At 37.2% G+C, this 14,662-nt stretch overlaps 2 protein-coding genes and 1 long non-coding RNA gene across 12 annotated transcripts; all 3 read right to left on the reverse strand.

Annotated features, from left to right (window-relative positions):
• Positions 1–2,838: 2,838 nt before the first annotated feature.
• Positions 2,839–6,656, reverse strand: LOC140034993 (uncharacterized). 10 transcript variants are annotated; one of them, XR_011838904.1, is made up of 7 exons: positions 6,082–6,655; positions 5,629–5,897; positions 5,429–5,543; positions 5,056–5,326; positions 4,874–4,961; positions 4,479–4,535; positions 2,839–3,158 (listed from the first exon to the last, which is right to left on the reverse strand). It is a non-coding gene; the product is annotated as an uncharacterized lncRNA (long non-coding RNA). The 10 variants fall into 10 exon arrangements; XR_011838900.1 differs by having other exon boundaries at positions 2,840–3,121; XR_011838898.1 differs by having other exon boundaries at positions 2,840–3,158; positions 4,479–4,961; positions 6,082–6,656.
• A 1,353-nt stretch (positions 6,657–8,009) lies between these two features.
• LOC113721753 (beta-D-glucosyl crocetin beta-1,6-glucosyltransferase-like) lies at positions 8,010–10,161 on the reverse strand. Its single transcript, XM_027245572.2, has 2 exons — positions 10,027–10,161; positions 8,010–9,887 (listed from the first exon to the last, which is right to left on the reverse strand). Exon 2 carries the CDS (start codon positions 9,486–9,488, stop codon positions 8,118–8,120), a length of 1,371 nt encoding a protein of 456 aa, XP_027101373.1. The 5' UTR covers positions 9,489–9,887; positions 10,027–10,161; the 3' UTR covers positions 8,010–8,117.
• Positions 10,162–10,624: 463 nt separating this feature from the next.
• On the reverse strand, positions 10,625–11,314 carry LOC113723824 (beta-D-glucosyl crocetin beta-1,6-glucosyltransferase-like). Its single transcript, XM_027246793.1, has one exon. The coding sequence runs from the start codon at positions 11,312–11,314 to the stop codon at positions 10,625–10,627; it is 690 nt and encodes a 229-aa protein (XP_027102594.1).
• Positions 11,315–14,662: the final 3,348 nt, after the last annotated feature.

The following is a 14,662-nucleotide window of genomic DNA, read 5'->3' on the forward strand; positions in this document are numbered from 1 at the left end:
ACCGCATCCTTTTTAATCACTTCTGCCATCTCTGGCCCTTTGAAATTTTGATTTTTCATCTCTCATAAGTAACTTCGATCTGCAGCAACTCCAGTATCCACCATCAACCTAGCATCGGATCCTTGAACAATTCTCCCTCCATCCTTCACTCTCTCAAGAAATGCCTCAGGTAAAATCGTATTAATTCCACTTGATGGTTCCTATCCTTCTGGAAACTTTAGGACCCAAATAGAGTTGGCATTGCTAAGCTCGGTGTTATTCCGATAGTAGCTAACGCAAAATTGCACATCACCAAATCAGGCTTTAGAGCCTGTATATATAACGCTGTCCATTTGAGGTTGGGACAATTTAAGGGCCTTCATGAGGGTAGTAAAAGAGATGACGTAGTAAAAAGGTCGTGTGTGATTGGTAAGGTGGCAATTCAGCCAAGTTTCGCTGATGAATTCCACCAATTTAATAGATTGAGAGTGTTCTAGTTTGTCGATGAATTGATGCTTCGACTAGTTCTAGGAGTCTTAGTTTAAAATTTTCCTTTTTTTTTTTTCACTAATCAATTAGTTAGCAAGTGAGTTATTAGTTCTTAAATTTGTTATTTAAAATTAGCCACTATTTTACTTTTATATTTTGAAACTTAATTTAGTGGACACATACATGACTAGACGTTGCTAAATTCTATCGGTAATTGAAAAAAAAAAATTCTCCAAATGTCCTGAATCTGTTTTAAATTGGATCAAATTTGTTCTTATCAAAACTTTAGTGACTAAACATTGAGATCCATATTTACTTTTGTCAAGACTTTGAGGAGAAAAATCATACAGAGACTAAACAACGCATTTTTCTTATAATAAAAGAGCTTTTTTTTTTAAAAAAAAAAAAAGGGTTAATTACATCTACCTCCTTGTAGTTTGGCCAAACTACTATAGACCCCTTGAGTTTTGAAAAATAACAATTATCCCCTTCGACTTAACAGATGCTAAATGGTGTTAAAATTTCTCTTGCTTAGACAAAATTAACCCCTTGTAAAAATAAGAAAGGTTTATGCCAAAGTTAATATAGTTTGCCGTGAATAAATTAATTTGAAGAAGATAAAGAATATAAGCAAAGGAAAGTTCTTGAGATCTACAGTGCTACTTCTCCACCACCATCTAGTCATAATTGTCACCAACTTCATTGATTACTTGTGCCCTCAAATGCTTGACCCCCAAAATCTCACTACAAATGACCACTACCACCAAAAACTACCGCCAACTTACTTTTCCCCCGTCTAAGTCCCAAAATCACGCAAATAAATAGATATTTCCAATCAAAATCTTGACCTCGGTCCAACCTGTGCCATCTATGCTGAAAACGCTCCCACTACCAGGCAATTTATCAATGCAAATCATAAATCACGAACACAAGAAGTGCTTAAACTGGCTATTTGTAGGGTAAGGTTTAGTCTTTAGAATAGGTGGCAGCCAAGAAGAAGATGAGATTTCAGTTTGATGGGTTTAACTTGCGAGTAGGACTGTCAACGGGTCGGGTCCGGGCTGAAACTAATAAATCTGAACCCGATATACTATACTAGTTCCGGATCCCGCTCGAATACTCGACGGTCCTCTACTCTTTCTCTCGAATCCGGATCCGGGTCGGGTTTACTCGAAAAATGGCCCATGAAAAGCCTATTTTTGCAACAACATTTGTCTTTGGTGTGTTTGACTATATGGACAATAGTCAGAGAAGTAAATTTGGGGTATTATATTAATAAATATATATATTTTTTAAATTATTAATTAATTTATACCCGGGTTCGGGTCCAATACAGGCCGGAATACCATATTTCGTATCCGACTCGTTTTTTGTTTAACAAAAACGGATCCGCATCCGAATCCGAGTAACGAAATTATATCCCAACTCATACTCGAAATTATTTGACAGATCCGGTCCGGGTCGAGATCTAGACCCAGACCATTGACAGGCCTATTTGCAAGTTGCAAGTAACAATTTTTGAATTCCATTATTAATGTCCATACCTATGTATATATGAAACCCAGCGCAGTTCTAGAATAGAAAACAAATAAGGAAAAATAAGGGCAAGGAAAAGTTGATAGATGTGTGGCTTATGGATAGAAGAAGTATGAATCATGAAAGCGATAGAACATTGTCTCGATTCATCTAGGAAGGAACCGAAGAATTTTTGTGGTGGCATGAGTTATGGGGATAAAGGGAAGATAGAGGACAAAGACAACGGTGCTGGACCTGATGGTGTATACGCTAGGTTCCTTTGGCCTTTCCTTGTTTGCCGATTGATACTTTCTTCATTCCCCCCCCCCTTTTTTTTCTTTTTATGCTTTTATAAGATGTTGTCTTTTTCTTAGATAGTATAAATAAGTAGAATATTAAAATACAAAAACATCTAGAGGGGCAGTGTAGGGTTTTTGTATTACCTTTTCACTGATTTTGATCAACTAGGAGGAGAACACTGCGCGATGATCGGTGTAATTTTCAAGGTTGCCCAGAAATGCCCAATGATTCAAATTCAAATATTAAGTATGAAAAGTTACAAAAAGATGCACCAAAAACTTTGCTATTTTGTTTTTGTAGTTTTATTAAGCAGTGAATATGAATAATCTGTTAAGGAAATGCAAGACAATACAATAAGTAGACTACTAAGAGCATTAAGATGCTCCTTGCTTTTGCATAGAATGAAAAAATAGAAATAAAAAAAAGACTCATGCAATGGAGGAGAAAGAGAAAAAATATAGGTTGAAGAAATACACACAGCGAGTTGTTAGTTCCTAAAAAAGACATTTAATAGCTATAAGTTTGTTTTTTGTTGATAAAAATCACAAATCAAAGTTGTTAGTTCCTAGAAAAAGATATTTAACAGCAATAAGTTTTCTTTACAATATATTCAAACGAATAATAAAATGCATATACATGCAGTATAAAAAGAAAATCTACTTAGTGAGACCAAACCGTATACCATTGCCAATTGAACAAATTGACAAAGAAAAGAAAAAAGTATTTCTAATTGGCCACAAGCAAAATGATTCTAGACTTTCAATGACTAATAGCATCAGAGAGCTCCAGCTTCATTCAGACTCCCATCTCGTTCCCGTGAAAGGTTGAAAGCAAATACCTATCCAGCAGTGAACGACGGGTTTTGAAAAACTTCTCTATAGACAAAACTCCAAGTTAAAAGCTACAGACAAAAAGCAATGTCATAAACCAGATTACCAAACATTTGAACAAAAAAATCCTCAAGAAAATATCATAGGAATTTGAATTTCTATGGAACACTTAATTCTGATCAGAAATATCAAATTTTGGAAAAAAAAAAAAACAATTTATACCAACTTATAATAATAGTCCGAAAGTCAAAATAAGCAAATAAATAAGTAAAAGGACAAGACAGTATCTCAGGAGAAACCAAAAGCAACGATATCTGACAAAATTTCTTGATGATATTAATGCAACTAACCCATGAGCATCTTCACACTTCTACTTTTAATGTTCTAAACAAAAGAAAAGGAATATCTCAAGAATCGAAAAAGCAACAAAGACAATCTTAACCAAAGCCAGCAAGAATAATTAAACCCAACAGGATAATGCATCATCAGTGGAACAGTTAAATGAAATAAAACTTGGCTCTTCAGACATATTCAAAGTGGAATACATTTGAAATTATTCTACCTAAAACAATAGTAGAAATCCAATTTTACTCTCAAGCTCTTACCATCTATAATGAGTCGATCAAAATCCAATTTTTCAATCATTCTAATAACTAATTCTACAATTTTGACAAAAAAAATAATAACTAATTCTACAACCAAAAATGCAACTCACACAAATTTTTCTCCAAAAAAAATCGCATAGGACTATGTAATTTTATTATTTCTTCTTAAAACGAGTATCTCCTTGATCAGTTCCAGTGCTTTTATCAGCAACTAAGAAAACACAACGTTTGTCGAAAAAAACAGCTAAGAAAACACAAAAGTATTTTTTTTCTTTTGTTTTAAAGAATCCATATACACTATCCGGAAAATGAGAACCAAAACTTCACAAAAGGAAAAAATAAGAAAAATAGTTTTCTCAAAAATAAAGACACGAAAAAAATAACTAAAGTTTTTAACAGTCATTGACATGAAATTTGATCTCCACAAATGGAGACTTTGGGCTGGTTACCATATGGATCGTCTTTTGTGAGTCAATAATTGAACGTACCCCTACACATAACAAACCAAAAAAAAAGAAAAAAAATCATCATATGAACCATGAAAACTTCATTTTCCAGAGTTTGTCGACAAGCTTTTCCTTCAATTTCTCTACCGAGTAATTTTTCCATATATAATAAATATCATACAAGTTTGTACAGAGGGTTCTAGAGACCCAAAAGAAAGAAACAAGTAACATAGAAACTACTTAAAAAAGAGTACAAAAGTTAAAAAAATAAAAAAAATAAAATAGAGAAAACCCGAGATGAAAAAGGACGAAACCTAAGGAAGCAAAATTGCTCGCAATGTTTCTCGGTGATGATCTTCTCTTGGCTACATCTGTCTTGTGAGAAAGCATGGATAAAAAAATAAGGAACAATATAAGCAAAATTTATATATTAACCAAGTGAAAATTTTTGGGGAATAAAATCAATAAATATAGAAAGGAAATAAAGATTAAGAAGCAACAAAGAACCAGATAGTTTGAAAAAAGATTCTACAAATTCCCTTGCTTCTGGAGCTAAAGAATATCAAGCAGAGAGAGAAGATCTGAAACAACCTTATTATCTTACAAAGGGGGGAAAAAATTACAACAAGCCACAATGTTAGACAACTAAACTGGAGAAAAAAAAGGAAAAAAGGCTAGAGACGTTTAGGCAGGGGAGGAAAGAACAAACCCTTTAAGCAATGAGAATAATCTTCTTGGACTATTTATATGAAAAACCGTAGGCAAGACACATTGCAAAAGATTTCCCATATCTGAACCTGCAATATAACAACAAACATAAAGTTAGACAAGAAAACCCTCAAAAAAATTCTTTTAAAGACTACCGTATAACCACACCAAGCAATAAACAACCTGAAGAAACCAACTGCGTGTAGTTCTCTTTGTGAACTCCTCTATTTCTTTACCAGTCATAATACACACAAAAAAGCCAAAAAACAAAATAATCACCAAATGATACCTAATAGTCATAAAATTTTAAAAATGAAAAAGAAAAATTCACAGCCAAGAAATATCCACAAAATAACAGGAAGCTAACCTTAAAAGTCACTCGATTACCATGCAAATGCTTCATTTCTTTCCGTTTCCCCTCCAGAATGATTAGACGTAATTTTTTTGGGTTAATCTTGGTAGTCAAAGTGAAAGCATTGGGAGAGAGTTATTTGCAAAAGAAAAAAATTGGAAAGCAGAATCCACTAATAATATTTATTGATGAAGAAGAACTTACAAGAGAATCAAGCAGATCTGGAAGCTACCCGAAAAAGATTACGAAAATGAGAAGAAGTCGATGTTAAATTGGAACATTGTGATTCATCGGTTCCGGAGAGAGATATGATGGTTACCTTGAGGAAACTTGTTTGCTCAGCATAATTATTTGTCAAAAGACGAGAGAGAGAAAGGTGGGAATAGATTGATGGCAGTGGTTACCTTGAGCCCCGTAAATTGGAGTGGTATTGATCCCATCAGTTCTTTCACTATAAGCCAAAAAAAAATATTCAGAAGACACACACACACATGGAGAACCAAAGAATAAAACCAGAGTCCTCATTCTCGGACAATAAGAAGAATTGCATTTCTCCTCCCAGCGAAAGCACGCGAGTTGCATGTGATTGACGACCACCACCTAGCCAATAAAACCCAGCCACATCAGCACAACAACCACCATCCTTAACAGATCCATTCGATCTGCAATGTATCTGAAACAAAAAAAAGATGATTGCTTGAAACCAGCACCAACAGAACTCGATAATGTTATTTGCTTGATAGTCATAGTCCATCCAGACAGAAAGCATACGAAAAAAGAAAATTTTTGGAATAGATTGGCAAGTGCTTGGAAAAAAAGAGATGAATAAAAGGCCGAGTGTCCGGATAATTTTTTACCAAGAAATAGAGAACAACGGAGAGGAGAAGATCACAGAAGAGGAGTACAGCAGCCGTAGTGGTTCGAAAAGAAAAATTTTGGAACAGATCAGTAAGTACTTGGAAAAAAAAGAGAGAAACAAAAGGTTGTGTCGGGATAATTTTTTTACCGAGAAACAGGGAATAAGGAAGAGGAGAAGATCATCAACAAGGGGTACAATAATCATAGTGATCTGGTCGTTTGGGTATGAGAGGGGAAAGCAGTGATGAGAGAGAAACACTTGATGGGAGATGGGAGACACTTGATGGGAGTAGGTATCTCGAGCCCACCTCATCTGTCGTTCCAACAAAAACAGAGAAATGGTTTCTTCTCAAAACCGAAGGTCCTTCCTCATCTCTCAGACAAAAGCAAGAATCCCACTTCTCCCAGCATAGAAAAGCAAGAATCCGAATTCTCCTCCCAGCGAAAGCACGCGAGTCCCACGTGATGGAGGACGACCCCTCAGCGAATAAAATGCAGCCACATCAGCACAATCACCACCATCCTTTACGAATCCTTTCGCGCTTTTCCTATATAGGTTGACAATCAGTTAGTAAACTAATGGGAGGGAGCAATTTGTTATGCAATGCTAAAGCCAAAGGGGATGATTATTATTTTTCAAAGTTTAGGGAGTCTACTTGCAATTTGACAAAACTACAAGGGAGGAAAATGTAATTAATTCTTAAAAAAATGGTATGACAATATGGCACGTTGATCAAAGGATTTGTTTATTATGAGTAATGGACAAATAACGGAATCGAGTCCACAACGTCCAGGTAAAAGGAAGAGTCGCAAATTGCTGCCGCATACGTTTCTGGGTGGAGGCGACAGATTAGGACGACATCTACGATGGAGTTTTCACTTTTCAGATGAAGGTGGAATTTCCTAGACGAAGACTAGAGGCAAATTCTATAAGCCCCGTATACTGGTACAATCAAGAATTTGACTAAAAAACTATTCAAATTTATGGCAAGCAGAAATAGCTAGGGAAAATAGAAGGTGCACATTTTGGACCGATTTCTTCAAAGAACTACTTTCTTCTCGTGCTTTATTATGTCATACTTTTCTTTTGAAAATTTCATAAATATTTGAAGCTACACTAGTGGAATGGCGTTTTTTCTCCACTCTTCGTCACACCATGTCATCACTAAGTGTTTCAAAGATAGTATATGTTTTTTGGGAAGAAAGGAAAATAGAATAATGGCATATCTTCTTTTCCTTGTAATAATGTCAACGTCAAGTGTAAGGCACAGGTCTGACTACAAATTAAGAGTTCGATTCACTAAACCTACGATAAAATTTAAAAGATGTGCAGCAGTGCGCTCATTTAATTTAAAGGTGGTGTTAATTTACTCTCCTAATTCCATTGACTTAGTTGAATCCTTTTTAACGTAAATTGAAATAAGAATAGGAGTAAGATTTGACGATTGATCAAAAAACAAATGTAATAACGTGGATGTTATTTGGACGAAATCTCCTCTCAGTGGGAGCTTTCGGAGACCGAATGCCATATCTACCCTTAGTACCCACTTCCTATCAACGACTTCCAATTAAGTTACTCTAAAACTTATTTTTTTTTAAGATGAAACAAAAAGAAAAAAAAAAAAGATTGTCATATTTCTTGTCCTGGGAGGTGCGAGAGAGTTGATGTTCCGCGCTTTGAATATAGAGTATCACTAAAATATTGAGATCACCAGAACTCAAATTAGTAGCCACAGACGCAGTAGCTATAGTAAAAGAATTTGAAGCCAACCACGTGCATTTGTCACAAAAGATGAAACTGTATGGGCTAGCAAACAAATGTACTACTATTACTTCCCAGAGTTAGTAAATGATCGATGGTTACAATTCCCAACTTTAAACTTATCCCACGCCCCAAGAAAAATGAAAAATGAAACGGGAGAGAAAGGAACAAACTCTAAAAATTCCATAGAGCAGTTTTATTTCATATTTTGGAATTCATAGAGCAGTTCAAATAATTCCAGAAAGGTACTAGTAAAATTAATTCGAAGACTGACTATTTTCCTTCACAACTCACAAGCTGAGTTAGCAATTCCGCAACTTCATCCAACTCCTGTTTCTCCTTCAATTTTATTTTCTGGCTCACGTCCCGCATTTTCCCTCTCACGTTTTCACCCATCTCCTCCGCCACCACATCTTTGATTACTCTTGCTATCTCCTTTCTATCAAACTTGCCATTCTCATCTCTCACAACCTCAATGCCTGCACCAATTTCCACCACCAACCTGGCATTGAGTGGCTGGTCAAGCTGTACGGGCATGGCTATAATTGGAACACCAAACTCTATACTTTCCACAACCGAATTCCAACCACAGTGGCAAACAAAACCTGCAGTACCTGGATGTGCCAATACTTTTGCCTGTGGTGCCCATCCTTCCGCAATTCTACCCCTATCTCCCACCCTCTCCAAGAACCCCTCAGGAAGAGCCTCTTCAGGCCTTGTTTTGTGACCCAGAGGAAATCTTACAACCCATATGAAATTGACATCGCTAAGCTCCAACCCGTATGCTGTCTCTTCCATCTCTTCTTTAGTCAAGAAATACTCGGTCCCAAACGAAACAAAAACAGTGGACCGCTCGCTCTTTGTCCCAAGCCATTGGATTAACTCGTCGTTGTTATCCCCTTGATCATCCTTAATAGGTTCTTCTAATAGGGTACCTACAGGCAACATCTTCAGCTTCGTAAGATCAAACAGATAGTCTATATATTTCCCTTCTATTGCTCTCGAGCTTTTCGTGAGGATGATGCGGTCACACTCCCGGTTTGGCCTTTCCGCCGCAGGATCACTTTCTTCGTAGTCAGCTCTTGCCGCTTGGGCTGTTATCCGAAACTTGGTCCACTCGGGATCGGACAGATAGATGGCTGGAAAAGGGAATTCAAGGTCCGGTTTCATAAACGAATGGGAGAAGTATGCCATCATGGACACAGTTGAAGTTAAAAATTTAACCGCTGGAATGTTATGGGCTGCAGTCAATGCACTGGTCCACGTCTGGGTGACATCGTAGATCACCAAGTCAGGCTTCAGAGTCTTCAAGATACTGGACAGTTCCGGTTTGGCTCTGTTCAGGGCTCTTTTCAGGGTGGACATGAGATGGGGTGGGAGACCATTGGTGGTGTGGTAGTGAGAAGGGAGTTCAGGAGTGTCTGGAAGATGAAGTTCCACTAGATTAATTGTCGCAGAGTATTTTCCGGCGATCTTTTGCTTGATGAATCCAAGATTGATAGGAGTTGAACAGATGTATATGGCAAATCCTCTATCCGTTAGTCTCTTGGCTAGTTCTAGGCTGGGAGATATATGGCCATAAGCCAGCCATGGAAACATGAGAACCTTGAGCTGAGAAGTAACAGCAACTGGTTCTGTACCCATAAATCCTCTGTTTTCTGTAAGTGCTTTGTGTCTTGGCGTTGAGTGCTTTGGTTTTTGGGAGGGGAAAATGTAAGTGGGGGATGGGCAAAGGTTTTAGTCTTGAAAGGGAATTTTAAACGATATCTAGAAAGACAGGGCTCTGAATTTTCTAACCGAGTTTGCTGTTTTCTGTCAAATACTCGCATGCTTGACTTTGGACTTTGCTAATCGAGATCCATTGGTCGGCAGCAAGAATTAACAAATTATGAATAAATCCACCTACACCAGGACGAAATCAGATTTGAACAAAATTAATCACCTTTGCCCTGTATATTTGGGACTTGCAGTTTACGTGGACTCCTGGCGTATAGCAAAGAATACTGTTCTTTTGCGACTGAGAAGTCCATGTGGAGATTTTTCCTAAGAATTTCATTAATATGGACTGTATGAGTAGATTACAAACAAATTCATAGACGAAAAACCATAAACATGGGCACCCTATCAATATTTAATAGTACTACATGGAAGACCAAAAAGGCACATTGGTCCAGTTGGGTACCTGGGAGTTGCCGGAATCACGGTGCAGGGTCTAGTTTTCCACGAAACGACTTGAAACAATGATTGGTACCAGGAATTCATTCAACCATGCCGTCTGATTTTGTTGTTTGATGGAAATACCAGCACATAACAGCCGGGGGACTGCTGCTTTTGTCATTGTCTTGAGACTTTCTTATAATCCCAAATAAAAAATGTCACAATTAGCAAACCATATCCAATAATACTAATTCTATTCTGTCCCTTCTATACCAATTAGTATATGGTTTTTCTCTTCAATTGAATGCTGCAATTTTCTTTTGCTCTTACGATTATTACACGTTAGTAATTTGAATCTTCACAACACTACAATATTTCATTGCCTTTCGGAATTATATGCTGATTCATTGGATTGAAAGATTACATTATTAGAGTAGTAGAGACACTTCAATATCTCTAAACCCTCATTTATTTTAGCGCATACCACATATCTCGATTATTTAGTAAACCCCTGAACACCAGCTGAGGAACGCATTCGGAGAAGTCCAGTTTTAAGTCCCAAGTCCTCCTGCAATATTGGGATCTTGACCTGAGTTTTTCTTAGAAAGTTGGGCGATCAATGTTTAAAGTTCATCCAGATTGTCTTCTTCACTTGATTTGATCTTCTTCCTCAAATCTTTTATTTTTTGCCTCATGGTTTCCCCTGCACCCCCAATTACCACATGGTTGATCATTTTTGCTATCTCTTCCCCCTTAAGTCTACCATTTTCATCTCTCATGACTTCCACAGCCACACCATTTTCCACCAACACCCTTCCATTAAGGGGCTGTTCCAAATTCATAGGCATTGCTATTATCGGAACACCAAATTCTATGCCTTCGGTTAAAGATATCCAACCACAGTGGGATAAAAATCCACCAATGCTCGAATGGCCAAGAATCATTGCCTGCGTCGCCCATCCTTGAACAATCCTCCCTCTACCTCTCACTCTCTCAAGAAATCCCGTTGGTAGAATCTCTTCAAGTCTACTTTCGTCACCGTCTGGAGATCTTAAAGCCCAGATGAAATTTACATTGCTCAGATCCAATCCATGAGCAATCTCTTTGATCTCTTCCTCACTTGGGAAATACATAGTGCCAAAGGAAGTAAACACAGCTGAATTTACATCCTTCTGTCCAAGCCAATTCATGAGCTCGATATCCTCTTCACCTAATTCAGCAGCAGCAATAGGACCAGTGGGAATTAATGGACCAACAGGAAGAGTCTGCATGTTGGTCAAACCAGCAATGTGGTCCAAGTATTTCCCTTCCATCGCTCTACTAGTATTAACCAGCATAGGAAAGGAGTAAACTTCACCAGCTACCGGAGCTTTATCTCCAATGGCCGCAAGAAGTTTGTGAAACTCAAAATCCCGAAAATAGATGGCTGGAAAGGAATATTCTGAGCTGGAGTTGACTGACAAATGAAGTTTGTATGACAAGAAGGCTGCGCTCGTAATTTGGAACCAAACCGATGGAAAGGTGCTTAAAGGAGTTACTGAAAGCCAACTAGCCAAGATAGTATTGTATCGTAGATCACCAAGTCTGGCTTCAGAGAGTTTATGATGTTGTGTGATTCAGAGTTGGACAATTTCAGGGCTTCGAAGAGGACTGGTTGGAGATGAGCTGGGACGCCATTGGTTGTGTGGCAGTGAGGAGGAAGTTCACGCAATTCTGGAAGATGAAACTCCACGAGTCGAATGGATTGAGAGTAGTTGCCCTTGATTTCCTTGGAAATGGAACTTAAATTGATGGCTGTAGAACAAAGAAAGATGGTTATCCCTCTATCGGTGAGTTTCCTGGCTAGCTCCAGGAATGGAGATATGTGACCATGCGCCAAAAACAGTAACATGAGAACCCTTTGAGAAGTGCTATTGACTTTTTCTGTGCTACTGACTTTTTCTGTACTACTAGCTTGCGATTGCATGGCTTTAGTTTGCATGGAAAGCTTGTCTCTGTAATTTGCCTTAATTAGTTCCCTTTTGTCAGACGGAGAAAAATGAGCTGTCTTTGGGCTGATTAAATACTGATGCTTTCCACAATCAGAGTACAAAGATTGAATGCAAAAATTAAGGGTAAAAAACAAAAAAAACCACGTAGTAAATCTAATATATAGAAAAATCTCCCGTGATTTCAAAACATACAACACAACACCCCATATTTTGAACTAAATTATAAAGATAACGAAATCCATTAAACTTAACAGAAATTGACGAAATGACCAAAATGCCCTGATAAAATTAAACAAAAAACAACCCAAAAAAATCATTTGCTTTATTCTCTAGATAGAGAAAATTGAGGGTTAAGGGCAGAATAGATATATTTGTTAAAAATTAGGTATAAAAATTTTTTTTCAAGTTCCAATAAGTCATTTCTGTTATGTTTAACAGATTCCGTCACCTTTATAATTTAGTTCAAAACATGAGGTGTCATGTTATATGTTTGGAAATCACGGAAAATTTTTCTATGTATTAGGTTTATCACAGAGATTTTTTTTTGTTTTTTACCCAAAAATTAATGAAGGGAAGAAAATTCATGAAATTAATCAACTTGTGCCGAATTCTGTTACCTGCTGCTTGTGGTTTAAATTTGTGCGGCCACTGAGCAGGATAGGTGGGAATCGGTCTGTATTAGTCCGTTAAAGCATAATATTGGCCTGGGTAAATATGGCAGTACTGTTTAAAGTCTTAAAATGGCCTATTATGGTAGGGAAAGTAGTTGCAACATAGACATGGTTCTTGCTCTTTTTTTCCATCACTGTGGGTATCCGGGTCTATACCCAACTAATTCCACAGCGCTCCAGCAGAGCGGGCCCGACCGATACTGAAGAAGATAACAACTGGATTGCTGCCCGAGATCAAACTCAAGTGAAACTCACTTAAGGAGGCTACTTCCACCAGTAGACCAACCCAGCGCGAGCGACATGATTCTTACTCAGTTGTGAATTACTTACTAGTACTCCATTTTAATTGGTACATTTGTGCAATTTGCGGGGGTGGTTTAAATTCATCAAAAGTATATACATCTTATATATAACTGCGGTTGATTTTCTGCTTATAGAGTTTCAGCATTATAAGTGCAATATCATATGAATATTTGTGGTGAAATTGACGTCCTCTTTTATTGCAAAATCTACTGTATTGCAGTAACCATTAGTTTAACTATTCTCACAAAGTTGAGCTAGCACGCTGGTGTCTGCATCCAGGTCTTCCTTTTCGCTCAATCTCATCTTCTTACTTATCTTTTGCTTTCAGCCTCATTCTTTCACCTACACTCCTCATTATCACTTTCTTTTTCAATCACTTTTGCTATCCTTCGCTTTTAAAATTTTGATTTTCATCTCTCATAACTTCTGCAGCTACCCCAGTTTCCACCATCAACCGCGCATTGATAGCTTCTTCGTGATAAATAGGCCTGGCAACTATTGGAATACCAAACCCTATAGACTCTCCTGCAATGAATTCTCCAACCACAATGGCTTATGTAGACGAAGGCAAGGTAGGGGCAGTAAAATCTCCATGTCTATATGTAAAATTATAATTTTGTCCCTATACTTAAATAAAATTGCTCCTACTATCCTTCAACAAAATTTAAATATTAGAGAATTGCCCCAACCAAAATCTCCATATATGCAGAAAAAATTGTAGGTTTGTCTCCGTAAAATTACCTTCACTACCCTTCAACAAAATCTAAAGTAGTAATGTACACTTTATTTATATGTCTCTATATCCAAAAAATTTAACAATATTTAAATAAATGACACTTCCTTGTCTAAACAAAGAACGAATACCAATACTTTAATTCAACCGCTGCACGACTGAAGCAAAATCGAGTTTACCATCAATTGGCCTAAGTAATAGGTTTTTAGGATTGCAATTGTGGGATCAATTAGGCTAAAACAACCACCATAACAGCAAAATTTCACAAAAATTATGAAGTTCCATTCCAGAAATTCAATGTTTGAAGTATATAATACATGTAATTAAACCTGCAATCTTTAATTCCCCAATTTTTTGTCGAGCCCAATCTTCTAAATCCACAAAACGACTTGAAAAGAATGATTGAATCAATGGTGGCTTCTGTGAGGTGTGATGATCTAGAAATTTTTAGAGGGAGAAAGAGAGGATTTCTAAAGTAAGATGAGAGGTACCAAATGTTGTGGGATCGACTAGAACGATGGAGAGAAAGAGTGTGTTTAATTTGTTGGGTTATTAATTTTTTAGGCACCAAAAAGACTTATTGCCCAATACTTATTAGCTTATCACGAACGAGATCTTCATGTAATTCTCAACAAAGCTGATACCAATATATACATGGCAAGAAGGCAATGCTCGATTGAGCACATCGAGCAATCGAACTCCTATTTTTCTGCATGAGCTCGACTCGAATACATAAATGAGTAGTTCAAACTCGACTCAAGCTTGATCAACAACAAACTCGAGTCCAGTAGTTGATCCAACTACTTGTGAGTTCAAGTCGAGGAGCTTGATTCTCTTGCACCCTACTTGTGACTTTCTCAACTACAAAAAAACTGGGGTAAAATATAGAAAAATCCCTTGAGCTTAGGCGAATATATAGAAAAATCTCCTATAGTTTCAAAACATACACTCCAGTACCTCATA

The sequence above is a fragment of the Coffea arabica genome, chromosome 2c, assembly GCF_036785885.1.
Source record: "Coffea arabica cultivar ET-39 chromosome 2c, Coffea Arabica ET-39 HiFi, whole genome shotgun sequence".
Classification (NCBI taxonomy): domain Eukaryota; kingdom Viridiplantae; phylum Streptophyta; class Magnoliopsida; order Gentianales; family Rubiaceae; genus Coffea; species Coffea arabica.

Bases quoted from the DNA above. Each gene is read 5' to 3' on its own strand.
- LOC113721753 (XM_027245572.2), bottom strand. From the start codon at position 9,488: ATGGGTACAGAACCAGTTGCTGTTACTTCTCAGCTCAAGGTTCTCATG.
- LOC113723824 (XM_027246793.1), bottom strand. From the start codon at position 11,314: ATGGAAGGGAAATACTTGGACCACATTGCTGGTTTGACCAACATGCAG.